We start from the raw sequence: 14524 nt of genomic DNA, 5'->3' as shown, positions 1-14524 counted from the left end.
AAAAATAAAATTTTGTTTTTGTTAATATTCATTACTGCGTAATATAGTGTTGGAAAGGAGCTCAGAGAGCTTCTAATCTGACCTGAAGAAGAATCTTGAAGCTCTCTAGTGATGTGAAATCCTTTCCTTCCCAGGAATAAAAAAATAAAATGCTTGTTAAGTTATATTTTCTTTAAAACTGACTTTGCAGTTGACTTTTTGAGCCTAAGTATGAGACTTTACATTTATTCTCATTATAGTTCATTATAAATTAATCTTCCCCCACTTTTTCTAGTCTGGCAAACCTATCTCCCCAGTGATTTGATAGTCCTAAGAGGGGCATTGGCCAGTTCTAAGATGTTCAGTGGCAGCTAAGTGGCACAGTGAATAGAGTGCCAGTCTTAGAGTCAAGAAGACTCATCTGCAAGAGTTCAAATTTGGCCCCCTGATAGTTAATAGCTGTGTGACTCTGGGCAAGTCACTCTGTCCTATTTGCCTCAGTTTCCTCACCTGTAAAGTGAACTGGAAAAGGAAATGGCAAGAAAACCCCAAATGGGAGCATGAAGAATTACATATGACAACAGCAACAACAAAGAGTTCCATTTGCTCATTAGGAAGAAGAAATGGAAAAACTACAGGAAATGAACTACAAAGAGAAAAGCTGTCAAAGAGCAAAGAGCTCTTTCCCCCACAAAGAGGCTCACCTGACTTCAGCTCTATTTCTGTGGCAGGCTGCTCCTTATTCCCTGCAATGACGATGAGAGAGCAGAAAACCAAAGGTATTAGCCATGAAATTCATCTTGACACCATGATGTAAGTTTATGATCATGGAGATCATAGAAATGGAAGGAAGACTTTAACTAGGGAAGGGAAAAACCCAGAAATTCCAGAATATAATAGGAGGTCTTGGAAGATTTACAAGTACAATTTGACAAAAGAGCTGCATTGATGTTGCCCTGCTCTCAAATATACCAGGCCTAGAAAAGTTTCTCTTGCATGTATAAGAGCTTTTATTTTATTTTTGGCAAAGAGGGAGATATGATTTAAAAAGTGGAATTAAATGCAATCTTTTTTAAAAATCAGAAAATTGCTTCTTCCTCTCTCCCCACAAAACAAAGCATAGAGTCCTTAGAAGTGTTCTAGCTTCTGAAGTTTTCCTTGGGCCTGTCATCTTCCCGGCTCACACTATCAGGGCTCACCTGTGAGTGCAGCAGAATAGATGGTCCCATAGGTGAGCAGGGGGATGCTGTGCTCACGGAACCTCATGCTCAGACCTTGCCGGAGTGTTTCCTCCTCCAAGCCAGGGGTCAGAGACCAGAGGGTTTGAGACACAAAGTGTAGGCGGAAACGGACCAGAACACTGGAATTACCATCCCTAAGATTAAAGAAAGAAGCAGCAGAAACAAATACACAGAGGCAGACATTGCCAAATCTCCATGTGCCCTTTTTTCTAGTTGTTTTCTAAGTTTTCTTCTTCCTTCCTAATTACACTAAAGCTTCTTAAACTATGAGTATCGACCTCATACACAGTCATGTAAAACTGAATGTGGGAATCATGAAAAATATGACAACAGTAAAAGATAGCAAATATTCCACCAAGATTTAGCTCTTTATGTAAAAATAAACAACCACATTCATCTCATTATTATGTAAATTTATTTTTATCTTCAATTAATGGTAAATTTATATGTATATCAAAGAATTGTTTTAAAATAAATTTCTTTATGCTTTATTCTTAGTAAATGGTTTGTAATATTTCATATACGTGTATGTATATGGGTCAAGTAAAATTTTCTTGAATGAAAAGGGGCTATGAGTGTAAAATGTTTAAGAAGCTTTGAATTATCTCAAGAGAGGAGGAATAGGAGCGGGAAGGAAGGGGAAACTTACCTGTAATTCAGCACAGTGCAGCCAACACAGCTCTCCTCTAGCTTTGTCTTCTGAAAGCTACTTACAAACTGCAAAAGAACAAATGGGGAAATTGTAAGGATGGCCTTCATCCCTCCAATAGGGGGCGGTATCATGGATGAATATAGTCTATAGAAAAGGTACTGGGGAGATTTTCTGTTTCTTTTGAAATTATGAGACATCATTATTTTTTTCTAAGAGGCTTTAAGTATTAGAACATAGACTAGGAAAGCTGGAATAGAACTTAGATACTGTCTAGTCCAGTCTATTTCTTCATATAGATAAATATACTGAGGGCAGTGATTTGACTGAAATCCTATAACATGGTAAGGTCAGAGCTGGAACCAGAATCCAATTCTCTTGCCTCCTAAACTGATATTCTTTTTTCTATATTTTTCTATATTTTCTATATTTTGCTGCATTCTAAATCAAAAGGCTTTTTGCTCTAAAAAGAAGGAAAAATGGGAGGGAGGAGGAAGACCTTTCCCAGAGAACTAAACATAGAAAAGGCAGCAAGAATCAAGATATGTTAAATCCCTCACCCAAAACCCACTGTCTAAAAGTGTTCCTACCTAGCATGAATGTGAATTCTAAGAATTCTATGTAATGTACACAAACCTTCTCTCCCAGACAGAATTCAGACTTATGTAACTTTACTACATGAATAATATATAAATATAGCTAGAGAACACAAATACACAAAAATACATATATGCTCATGCACACAGATGCACATTCCAGAGATGAAAGAAATCCAAAGATCTAAGTCTAAACTACATCAATAGAGGAAACCAGTAAATATAAGTTGCTTTTACACATTGCATAGTTTTCAGACTCCCTCACTGTGTTGATCAGTTATGCTAGGAATTTCTTCCTCTCTAAAAATATACTATTTGTATGGCTTTCAGTGAAGTGAGCAGAACCAAGAGAACATTGTACAGAGCAACAAGATTATGTTGTGATCAACTGTTATGCACTTGTCTCTTTTCAACAATGAGGTGATGCAAGACAAGACCAATAGGCCTGTGATGGAGAGTGCCATCTGCATATAGAGAGAAAACTATGGATATTGAATGTGGATCAAAGCATAGTATTTTCACCCTTTTGTTCTTTATTTGCTTGCTTTTTTTTTCTCTCTTGTTTTTCTCCCTCTTTTGATCTTTGTGATCTTGTTATTTATTTTCATTATATTTATTTATTATATTATATTTACTTTATATAGTATATAATTTATTTTTTATTATATATGATTTTCCTTTTCAATATTTAGTCTAGCCAATTGGCCTCTCTACTGTTTCTCATACATGGCAACTCATTTCCCATCTCCATGCCTTTGTATGTTATTTATTTTTTATTTATTTATGTGTGTACAAGTTGCCTTGCCTAATATAAGTACCAGGAGGGTAGGGACTGTTTTTCTTGGTTCTTGTGTTTCTTATATCCAATGTACATAGCATTTGGCATATGGTAGATTCTTCTTCTCCCTGTCTTCTATGCCAAGCTTATACCACGCTGGAAAAACATCCATCCTGCAGCCTTTCTCTCCTAACTAGTGACTGCCTGTCCAACTGTTCAAGGATGGGTCCAACCATGCTTCATGTCACTTTCCAAACTTCTTTCCCTCCCTTGCCTTTCCCTCTTTCTCTTTGTAATTCCCCTTTATTATATTAATTTCCCTGCATTGTATTCCCCCAATTATATTAATTCTCTCAACAAAATGAAAGCTCTCTGAAGACAGGTACTGTCTTGTTTGTTTAGATCTGTATTCCCTGGACAAGTTGTTAAATGCTTTAAAAAATGCTTCATGTAGCTGGATATTTCATAAATGCTTATTGGTAGGTTAGAGAACCCCCACCCCCCAGGGATACTGAGAAAAAAAATCAATTACAAGGACAGGAGGTGTCAGAGGCAAGACTCATGTTCCTCTTGGCTCCAAGGCCAAATAACTATCTAAAAATCTGTGCCATCTCCCTGTGCCACTGTGGAAAAATTGTGGTTTGCTCTTTTGATCTTTTCAATCCCTGGATTAAATAATTCAAAGAAGATCCTGGGATGGTTTTTTCAAGGTAGGAGGAGGCTCAGAACCGAGTGGAACCCAAGTTGCCATCCTGACTAAAGACTTTGCCCTGGGGAGCAGAGATAGGGATCTGCAATGTTTAATACGGAGAAGAGAAGGCTGGAAGGGATATTTGGGGCTCACAAGTCAATCAATAAGATGATTCTTCTTATCTCCATCTCCCGGCTTCCCTGGCTTCCTTCTAGTCTCAAAGGAAATCCTGCTTCTGCAAGAACTCTCTCTGTGTTCTCCTTAACGTCGGTGCCTTGCTCTGAGACTATTCCCAATTTATTCTGCATATGTCTTGTTTGGATTTATATGTCTCTCCCCACCCCCTCTCAGTCTATGATATTGTTGATAGAAAGGACATTTTTCCTTTTCATTATATCCTTAACCCTTGGCAAAGTGCTTGATATATAGGAGGCTTGGCTTGACTTGGCATGTGGGTGAGGTACAGATACAGACTGGAGAGAAGCAAGGATTGCTAGGAACAAGAAAACAAGCCCCGTGTGTGGGAAGGGTAGAAGTCTAACCCTGCATGACTTTAGGAATGATGGTGCCCTTGATTGAAACAAGGAAGTTGGGAGGAGGGCTGGGCTTAGGGGGAAACATAATGAGTTCTATTTTCGTCCTATTGAGTTTGAGATACCTATGGGAAACCAGATGGAGATGTCTGGAAGGCAGCTGAAGATTGGGAACTGGGACTCAGGGAGACGGCTGGAAATTGATGTTTGTGAATTATCTGCATAGACCCTCTTCCCTCACTCCTACTCCTACCCCATGGGGTGTTAATGCATTCAGATTGGGGAACCACCCCGTGGCAAAGCCGCTTAGCTTGGAGGGTGGGTGAATTGATACTTATATCAACCTTCTATTTCTGACCAGTCTCAGATCCTTCCCTCCTTTACGATACTTTATCCCATATGCCCATCTCCAACATCCCTCCCCCCTTCCACTTTCAGCTCTTGCTTAGGGAACAATAATCAAATCTATTTTTACCATTGCTACTGGAAGGGGATGTAGCAATGAAAGTATCTTTGGCTCCACTTACAATTCCCATGATTGGCCAGGCTAAGATTCTTAACCTGGAGGCTGTAAGCGGGTTTAAATAAATTTTCTGATGGCTAATTTCAGTTAAATGTATTTTCTTTATAATACTCTACATTTTATTTTGTGTATCATTTTGGTAATTTTTCTACAGGCTTACCCAGAGGGCTATTGAACACTGTTAAGAACACTTGGGCTTCAGAAAGCTAGTTGGTGCAGTGGATAGAGCACTGGTCCTGGAATGAGGAAGAGTTAGTTCAGATCCAGCCTCAGATACTTAATACTTTCTAATTGTGTGACCCCAGGCAAGTCATTCAAGCCCAATTGCATTGAAAAATAAAATTAAAGAATGTTTTGGTTCACCCAAGTCTCCCTACTCGTGTCACTGCACTAAGATAGATCCCCTTAAGAATTTATAAATTCCTTGCCAGTGAATCCCCAGAACTCTGCACAGTGCCTAGCACATGTTATAGATTACTTAGTTGATCCACAGGAGCTGACAGGAAGAGAGAAGAGACAGGAAAAAAGGAGTACCCTAAAGTATCCTCATACATAAAGTACCTGACTTGGCTGATGACCCTGTAAAGAAGATAGAGATCAGATATAGAGAAAAATACCTTAACGGAGATGTGTCTATGGTGTCAAATTCATAAAGGAGGTCAATAGTTACCATTCAAATGATACTTTGAAATTGGTAAAGCATTTTATAGTCATTTCATTTGATCCTCAAAACATCCCTTTAATGGAGATGCAACATTTTAAAGATGAGGGAACTGAGGTTTGGGAAATTTAAAATGGCTTGCCTCAGTTTATATAGCTAAATAAATATCTGAGGCAGGATTTGAACTCATATCTTTTAAAAAATATATTTATTTTATTAAATATTTCCTAATCACATCTAAAATTTAAATTAAAAAATTTTGAGTTCTAAATTCTCTTCCTCTCTCTCCTTCCCTGGCCCTTGAGAAAGCAAGCAATATAATATAAACTACATGCAAAACATTTCCATCTTAGCCATATTGCAAAAAAAAGGAACTCATCTCTTTGCAACTGTAAGTTCTATCTACAACACCTAACACAAAACACAAAAACACACAATGCACAAAACAAAAGAAAAAGAAGCATCCAGAAAATGATATTGGATCTAGCAATAAAGAAATCTCTGGTGACCTTGGAGGAAAGTCTTGCAATGGAGTGGTGGTGGCTAGAGCCAGATTACAAGGATTGATTCCTGGGAAGTGGGCAGTGAGAAAGCCAAAGCAACGAGTGCAGAAGCTTGGCTGTGAAAAAAAGGAGAAACAATATTTGTATATTAAGGATGGGCATGATCTGGGCAATAGGGAAGAGGCCAGTGAGCTGGGTGTGATTGAAAGGGCAGAAGCAACGGCACAATGTAGAGAGGAGAGCACTGGCAAAGAAAAGGATCAGCTCTTCCTCTGAGACTGTAATAAAGGAAGAACAATGGGAAAGTGGTAGGAAGGAGGTTATTGGAGGAAGGAAGATGGAGCAAGAGGGAGGATAGAAGAAGAGAGAAAGTGAAAGGAAAGGGATGGAAAAGGGAAGGAGGAAGAACAAGGGAAATGAGTACTTTCTGAGATCCTCTTCTTTTTCCTCCTCCACGGAAGTTCGAGAATGCTCCCCCAAACTTCCTCAAATTCGCTCGGACCCTCACCACCATCCCTGCTTGGATCAGGGCCATAGGTCCTTCCCTTCAACCCAATATGGAACACCAGTCATTTACCTGTACAATTTCATGATCTTGAGATGAAGAGAGAGGGTAGATTTCAGACTACCCTGCTGCTATAACTTAACTTCATCTATCAGACTTCTCTTCAAGTTCCCACAGCCCCTAAACCTAGACGTCCCATAACGAGGCCTGGCCCAGTGCTCCCTGGGGGTACTCCCATGCATTCACCTGTGGCTTATCTGCCTCAGAATGAAATACACTCACCAGCATTTCCAGAGTGGGAGTCAAAGCTCTGTAATAACTGGAAGTCTCCTGCTGCAGGCTGCTGTCATAGAGGATTCCTTTGAGTTCAGCCGAGTGCTCAAAACTGACGTCCTGTGTGTAGAGGGAGGCTGTGGGCAGAGACCAGTGCCCCATGAGAGAGCCCAACTCTAGGGACTCATTGCTTGGCTAAGCCTGGGACCCTGGGCCCAATTTCAGGCTTGGAACAACCTATTTGATTAATAATAACAACACAAGAAGTTATTTTTATAAAACACTTTGAGGTTTGCTAAGCCCTTTACCTAAAAAAAAAATTTGATTCTTCCAACAATCCTAGGAGACAGGTTTAAGACATATTATTAACCCACTTTATAGAAAAGAAACTAAAGCTTAGAAAAGTAGCATCATCTGGAAGTAGGTTCCTTGTTTCTCAAAATTAGAGAAAATCATAATATCTCGTAAGTCTCAGACATCCTCAGATTTCTTTGTGAAGGAAACTTTAGAATTTAACTTTTTGAATGTTTCATTTTACAGTTGAGCCCAGAACAGTGAAGCGACTTGTCAAGAAGATCACAGGGTCACAGGACTTTATTTTTCAAAAGAGAACCTGAGGTCCAGAGATGAGGGAGAGGTGGTGTGAAATAGGGAGAAAGAGACTGACCTTGGTATCAAGAGAGACATGGGGATTCAAATTCTAGTTCCCATAATCATTAGTGTTAACCCTAGGGGAGGCCATACTTACTCACTTCTTAAAGTCTCAGTTTTTTCATCCATAAAATGGAGGTGATAATACTCAGCACTATCAACATCACAGGATTGTTGTGAGGAAAATGCTTTGTAAACCATAAAGCAATTTGAATCCATCAGTCATCGGTAGCAGAACCAAAATTTGAACTCAGATCTCCTGCTTCCCAGGCCAAGGAATTTTATATTGTTTATTGAGGCAGTTAAGTGACTCAGTGGATAGAGCACTAGGCCTAGCGTTAGGAAGACCTGAATTAAAATCTGACTTCAGACTCTCATTAATTGTCACCCTGAGCAAGTCATTTAATCTGTTTCTCTTAATTCACTAGAGAAGGAAATGGCAAACCAAAAAAAACAAAAACAAAAACAAAAACAAAAACAAAAAAAACAAAAAAACCCATACAAGCCACAAGTGTGTCAGATACAGCTGAATGACTGAATAACCACAATAAATGAGGTCTATAAAGCACTTTCCTCATAACAGCCTTGTAAGATCAGTGGTAAATATGTCAAGATCCTGTCTCAACTCATAGATCCCAACGAGCTTATTTTGAACCCAGGTTTCCCTGACCCATCACTCTACTCGCTATACCACAATATCTTTTTGAGGAGGTGGGGAAAGTCCCATTTGAGAGATGGGGAACCTGATGGACCGGGGAGAGCAAGGGACTTGCCCACTGTTATAGAGGTGTCTGAGAATAAATCCTCCATTCAACTCCAGCCTTCTCTCTAGCCTAAGACATTGCTATTATCAGTTAGACTTTCCATCCTGTTAAAATTCACACCCACTCACCCAGAAGAAGCCCTAAGAAAATGACAGCTACGGCACTGGCCAGGACGGTGGCCAGGGTCACCTTCCAGCAGGCCGTGTCTGCAGCCAGCTGTGACTTTGCATTACTAGGCGTGGGATCCAAATTGGCAACTGCAGCTTCCATGGTTCTTCGAAGCATTCGTCGTCAGCCCACAAGTGAGCCTGGGTACAGACGAGAGAAAAACAAAAAAGGGAAATTGGGTTAGACCATCAGAGGGATGCTGTCTGCCTAGCAGGTACCCGAGTTCTGTGGGGTAACCACAGAAACTGGCCTTTAGGAGGCAGTGATGCTTCGGCAGAGAAGAAGCCGACCTGAGTGGGGCCATGTGGGAGGGCCAAGCAGCTGCCCCCATTTGCTGCTCCAGTGGGTTTTGAGAATAGCCATGAATAAATTGATGAGGAGAGATATGTTCAAACCACTGAGGAGCCTGAAGAGTTCTGCCTGACCTATTTTGAGTTCCTATTCTACTTTCATTTATGAGACTTTTTTTGTCCTTTGCTCCTTCTCTCTCTGTCCCTCTAGTCAGTCAACCAAGTCATCTGGTATTTAGTAAGCACCTACTATGTGCCAGGCATTGTGTTAAGTGTCAAGGATACAGAGAAAGGCAAAACCAGCAGCTGCTCTCAAGTATCCCGCAGTCTGATGGGGGGGGGGGGAATATGCAAACAATTACATACAAATAAGCTATATCCAGGATAAACTAAAAAAAAAAATGGCAGAGAAAAAGCATTAAGGGGGATTAGGAAAGGCTTCTTGTAGAAGAGGAGCGGGACTTGAAGGAAGCCGGGGAAGGCAGGAGCTAGAGATGAAGAGCTAGGGGAGCGGTGCAAAGGCCTGGAATCCAGGTGAGGTGGAATGACACAGGTAATGAACAGCAAGGAGAGTAATGTCCCTGTATCCCAGAGTTCATGAATGGGACTAAGAAGATGGGAGAGGTATGAGTGAGGTGGGAAGGGCAGGTTAAGAAGAATTATGAAAAGCTAAACAGAGGACTTTATATTTGCTCCTGGAGGTCATGGGAATCTCCTAGAGTTGGGTGAATAGGGATGAGGTGACGTGGTCAGACTTGCATTTTAGGAAGATCACAGCTGAGAGGGAGGATGGACTGGAGTGGGGAAAAACGGAGACAGGCAGAACAGCCAGTAGGCTACTGTAATAGTCCAAATGTGAGGTTTTGAGAGTCTGTGCCCCCAAGGTGCAAGCTATGGCAGAGGAGAGAAGACTTGTTAGGAAGTCAGAAACAAGAGAAATTAACAACTGATCAGATGTGGAGAGGGTGAGAGAATGAGGAGTTGAGAATGGTTCCTAGATTGAGAGAGGGAAGGCAGTGGTACCCTGAACTGTAATAACAAAATTAGGAAGAGGGGAAGGTTTGGAGGCAAAGGTGATTAGTTACGTTTTGGACATACTAAGTTTAAGATGTTTATGACAAAGTTTCTTAAAATGTGGTTCATGACTCCATATGGGGGTCACATGACTGAATGTGGGGGTCATAAAATTATCATTTATTATCAGTAAATGTTTGATTTGTATACCCATTTTATATAACTATCCAGGGTCACATAATTTCTCAGACAAAAAAAGGGTGGCAAGTGGAAAATGTTTAAGTAGTCTTGGTCTACAGGATATTTATTTATTTATTTTTATTAGAGCTTTTTATTTTCAAAATATATGCATGGATAATTCTCAACATTCACCCTTGCAAAACCTTGTGTTCAAAATTTTTTCCCTCTCTTCCCCCCACCCCTTCCCCCAGATGGCAAATAATCTAATATATGTTAGCATGTGCAATTCTTCTATACATATTTCCATAATTATCATACTACAAAAGAAAAATCAGATCAAAAAGAAAAAAAAATGAGGAAGAAAACAAGAGGCAAGCAAATTACAAAAATAGTGAAAATACTGTTGTGATCCACACTCAGTTCCCATAGTCCTCTCTCTGGGTACAGATGTCTCTCTTCATTACAAAACCACTGGAAATGGCCTGAATTATCTCATTGTTGAAAAGAGTCATGTCCTCTACGGAACATTTAGTTTGAGATATCCAATAAGCAGCTGGAAATATGAGAGAGGTCAAGAGTGATGTTAAGGTGGACAATTAGTTCTGAGAATCATCAACACAGATATGATAATTCAAACTATGAGAGCTAGTGAGATCACCAAATGAAACAGTCTAGAGGAAGAAGAGGGGGAAAAGGGGGGCTCAGAAAAGAGTCTTGAAGAAACTCCATTGTTAGTGGGAACGACCTAGATAAAGATTTAGCAGAGAAGATAGAGGAATAATCAGAAAAATAGGATGAGAATATAAAGGGATCAATATAACAGAAATGTAGAGAAAGAGAGTGTCAAGGAGAGAGGATGACCCACATCTGCAGAGACATTGAGGAGTCTGCAGAGATTGAGGAGAATGAGAATTCATAAAAAGTCACTGGAATTGGCAGTTAAGAGATGACTGGCAACTTTAGAGAGAATAGTTTTGAATGATGAGATTGAAAATCAGACTGCAATGAGTTAAGAGAATGAGAAGAAAGGAAGTAGAGGCACCTAATGTAGATGGTCTTCTCAAGGAGTTTGGCCAAGAAAGGGAAAAGAGCTATGGGATGATGGGGAGATGGATGGATTGTTTTTTGTTCTTTTAAGGATGGGGGAATAATGGGCAATAGTTTTTGATCCTGAGCTGTCTGTGTATATCTGTCCTGGCACATAACTGAATATATAAGGCAAAGGATGGCAGATTCTGAAAATGGAAAAATCCTCATAGGGAGCTTAAAACACAATACCAGTGTTAGGCTTTAGAGCAAGTTACCTTACCAATCCTAATGTAAAGCATGGATATGACCTCCAGTAAATCTCATTTTTCTCCCCCCCGCCTTAGTCTTGGTTTCCTCATCTGTAAAATGGAGGAATTGGATAAAAGTACTCTACTCCTCTAGGTCCAACCTATGAACCATGGAGTTGAACCATGGTCAGATGGCCATCCAGTTGAAAAACCTCCAGTTGGGGGAAACTCACTAACTGGTTTGTGATCTTAAAACAATAGATGTAAGATTAAAAGGGACATTAGAAATAATCTGATCTAATCATCTCATTTGATAGTTGGGAATACTGAGACCCAGATAGGTTCAGTGAATTGGTCAGTACCACGCACTTGAATCCCGAACTCCTTATTCCTAGTTTCCTGCCTTTTCTACTGCACCATCCTTTTCTGCCTCCTATAGGATTGTAGAAATAGAAGAAACCTTAAGATCACCTATTCCTGGGGATCTTAATTTTGTTTGTCTTTTTAGATTAGTCAGGCTATGAACATCTTACAAGAATTATGTTTTTTAATCACACAAAGTAAAATGTATAAACTATAATAGAAAACTAAAAGTTTTTGAAAATAAAGGGTTTTTCCCCCCATTCAAGTTCATAGAATTACCTGAAATCTATTCACCAGAATCCTGGAGGTCTGTGGACCCCATATTAAGAACATTTGACCCAGCCTGTTCTCTTATTTTATATTTGCATTTGCAGAAACTGGAGGCCCAGACAGATTCAATGATATGTCCAAACCCATACAGCTAATTCATCAAATCCTCAGTACTTCATGTTTGGGAGATAGCTTAAGGCTGTGAGGAAAAACAGCTCAGAGGGTAAATCATTAAGTGGAGATAAGAAGATAAGTGCATTTGGATGTAAGCATGGACCAGAATTATCAACCTATTGAGCCCCCTCAGAGTCCAAAGGCTCTTTCAGAACCTTCAGGAGTCTCCATCAGCCTCTTTGTCCACTTTCTTTGACGAAACCTGCTTTTCCCAAAGCACTAGCATTTGGGAGCAATAGAAGTCTATAATTAGCACTGCCAAAGTACTACTTCGGACTATTTCTCAAAATGGAAAATATATCCAATTTCATTTCATTGGGTGGTGGAGGGGAGAGGAAGCATTTTGGCACCAAAGAAGCCAGCTCCTACTAAAAACATAATTTCTGTGTGGAAAATGCATTCTAAAATTCAAAGTAACTGACCTTTCACCCAAGCAAATGAACTTTCAGAATACCCCTTATTTTTTGTGCGATATCTTTATCTTTATTAACAAGTTATTAAATTGGGAAAAAAAAAACAGACAAAATTTTATTCTACCAGAGCAAAGATATTCATGGTTGACTATCTAGCCTTGTCACTTTTACTACTGTCTAGGACCTACAAGAAAAATAGAAGAACATTTCCAAGAATATACTCCCATGGCTAATAAATGAAAGGAGAGGGGTAGCTAGGTGGTGCAGTGGATAGAGCACTGGCCCTGAAATGAGGAGGACTTGAGTTCAAATGTGACCTCAGACACTTAACACTTCCTAGCTGTGTGACCCTGGGCAAGTCATTTAACCCCAATTGCCTCAGCAAAAAATAAATAACTAAATGAAGGGGGAAAGGTTCTTGTTTCTCAGCCATATCAGGGATAAAAGATTACAGGAAGAGACAAGACTCCACTTTATTTGCCAGCAGTTCTCAGGAGATTTCTCATATTGTTGATGGCCAACCTTCCTTGTATTATGCTCCCTGGTCAGCAATTCCTGATCCACTTTTCATGATATATACGTAAAGTTGGGACATCCTATAATGTCAAACTATTTATGGAAGAATAGGATGGGATATCACAGTGTGATCATTTTCCAAGTCAAGAAACATTTATTATGCACTTACTGTACACAAAGTAGTGTGCTAAATTCTGAGAATATAAAGAAAGACAACTGCTGTTCAGGAAGTCAGTCTAATGGAGGAGACAATGTGCAAACAGCAATGGATAGACAAGACATAGATACATATGTATATGTATGAATGTATACACATTATATGTGTATATAATTAGAGATTATCAACAGAGGGAAGGCTTGTTATGAAAATCTGCTTGTAGAAGGTGAGATTTTAGCTGGGATTTGAAACAAGCCAGGGAAGCCAGGAGGCAGAGATGAGGAGAGAAAACATTCCAAGATTGGGGGATGGCCAGACAAAATGTCGGGAGCTAAGCCATGCAGTGCCTTGTGCAGAGAACCGCAAGAAAGCAGCTAGTGCTAATGAATGGGAGAGCATGTGGTAGGGTGTGAGATGTAAGAAAACTGGGAAGTAGAAGGGGCCAGATTGTGAAGGGCTTTAAAAGCCAAGCAGGGGATGTTATATTTGATCCTAGAGTTTACTGAAGTGGGGATAGTGACATAGGCAGTACTGAGCTTTAGGAATATTAGGAAATGGATTGTAGTGGGAAAGGACTTGAAGCAGGGAGACCAGCCATTTCAATAGCCCTGGCATTGGCAGTCAAGTCCATTATCCACACGGAACCTTACAGTGTTCATCTCTCCCACTTAGAATCTTTTAGATTTTAAGCCACTATCTCTTAGATCCCATGTTCCCTGAGCACAGCTTAAGCACTGTTTTAAGCTTCCTGTTATTATTCAACATTTTCAGTTGTGTCTAACTCTTCATTTGGGGTTTTCTTGGCAAAGACACTGCAGTGTTTGGTATTTCCTCCTCTTGTTTGTTTTACAGATGAGGAAAAGGAAGTAAATAAGGTTAAGTGACTTGCCCAGGATCACACAGCTAGTACATGTCTGAGGCTGGATGTGAATTCTTAAAATTCTATCCACCTAGGGATCTAGCACCTGAACACCTCCACCAGCTCCTAATTCTCCCCTCCAAACGTTCCTTTGAAATTATTTTGTATAGATGTATCCATGTACATGGGCAGCTAGATGGCAGAATAGCTAAAAGCACCAACCCTGGAGTCAGTGTCTACCTCAGTTTCCTCATCTGTAAAATGAGCTATAGAAATAAATGGCAAACCACTGCAGTCTCTCTGCCAGGAAAACTCCAAATGGGGTCATGAAGGGTCCAACATGACTGAACAACAGCAGCAACAATTCACGTACAGGCTGTCTCTTCCAATAGAATTTGAAGTGCTTGAGGGTGGGGGCTGTTTCATTATTTATTATCTTTTCATCTCTAATGCCCAGCACAATGTCTTACTAAATGCTTGTTGCCTCATCAGTCAA

General features: G+C 40.0%; 1 protein-coding gene across 1 annotated transcript in view; it reads right to left on the bottom strand.

Annotated features, from left to right (window-relative positions):
- TMPRSS9 (transmembrane serine protease 9) overlaps window positions 1-14524 on the bottom strand; it is an 86022-nt gene that overhangs the window by 37980 nt on the left and 33518 nt on the right. The window contains exons 2-6 of the mRNA XM_074304199.1: window positions 8476-8655; window positions 6942-7069; window positions 1870-1937; window positions 1179-1354; window positions 684-725 (exon numbers count right to left, since the gene is read on the bottom strand). Coding sequence (XP_074160300.1) covers window positions 684-725; window positions 1179-1354; window positions 1870-1937; window positions 6942-7069; window positions 8476-8632 — 571 coding nt within the window. The 5' untranslated portion in view covers window positions 8633-8655. The remainder of the gene's footprint in view (window positions 1-683; window positions 726-1178; window positions 1355-1869; window positions 1938-6941; window positions 7070-8475; window positions 8656-14524) is intronic.

The sequence above is a fragment of the Sminthopsis crassicaudata genome, chromosome 1 (assembly GCF_048593235.1).
Source record: "Sminthopsis crassicaudata isolate SCR6 chromosome 1, ASM4859323v1, whole genome shotgun sequence".
NCBI lineage: Eukaryota > Metazoa > Chordata > Mammalia > Dasyuromorphia > Dasyuridae > Sminthopsis > Sminthopsis crassicaudata.
This window is presented reverse-complemented; position numbering and strand designations above follow the sequence as displayed.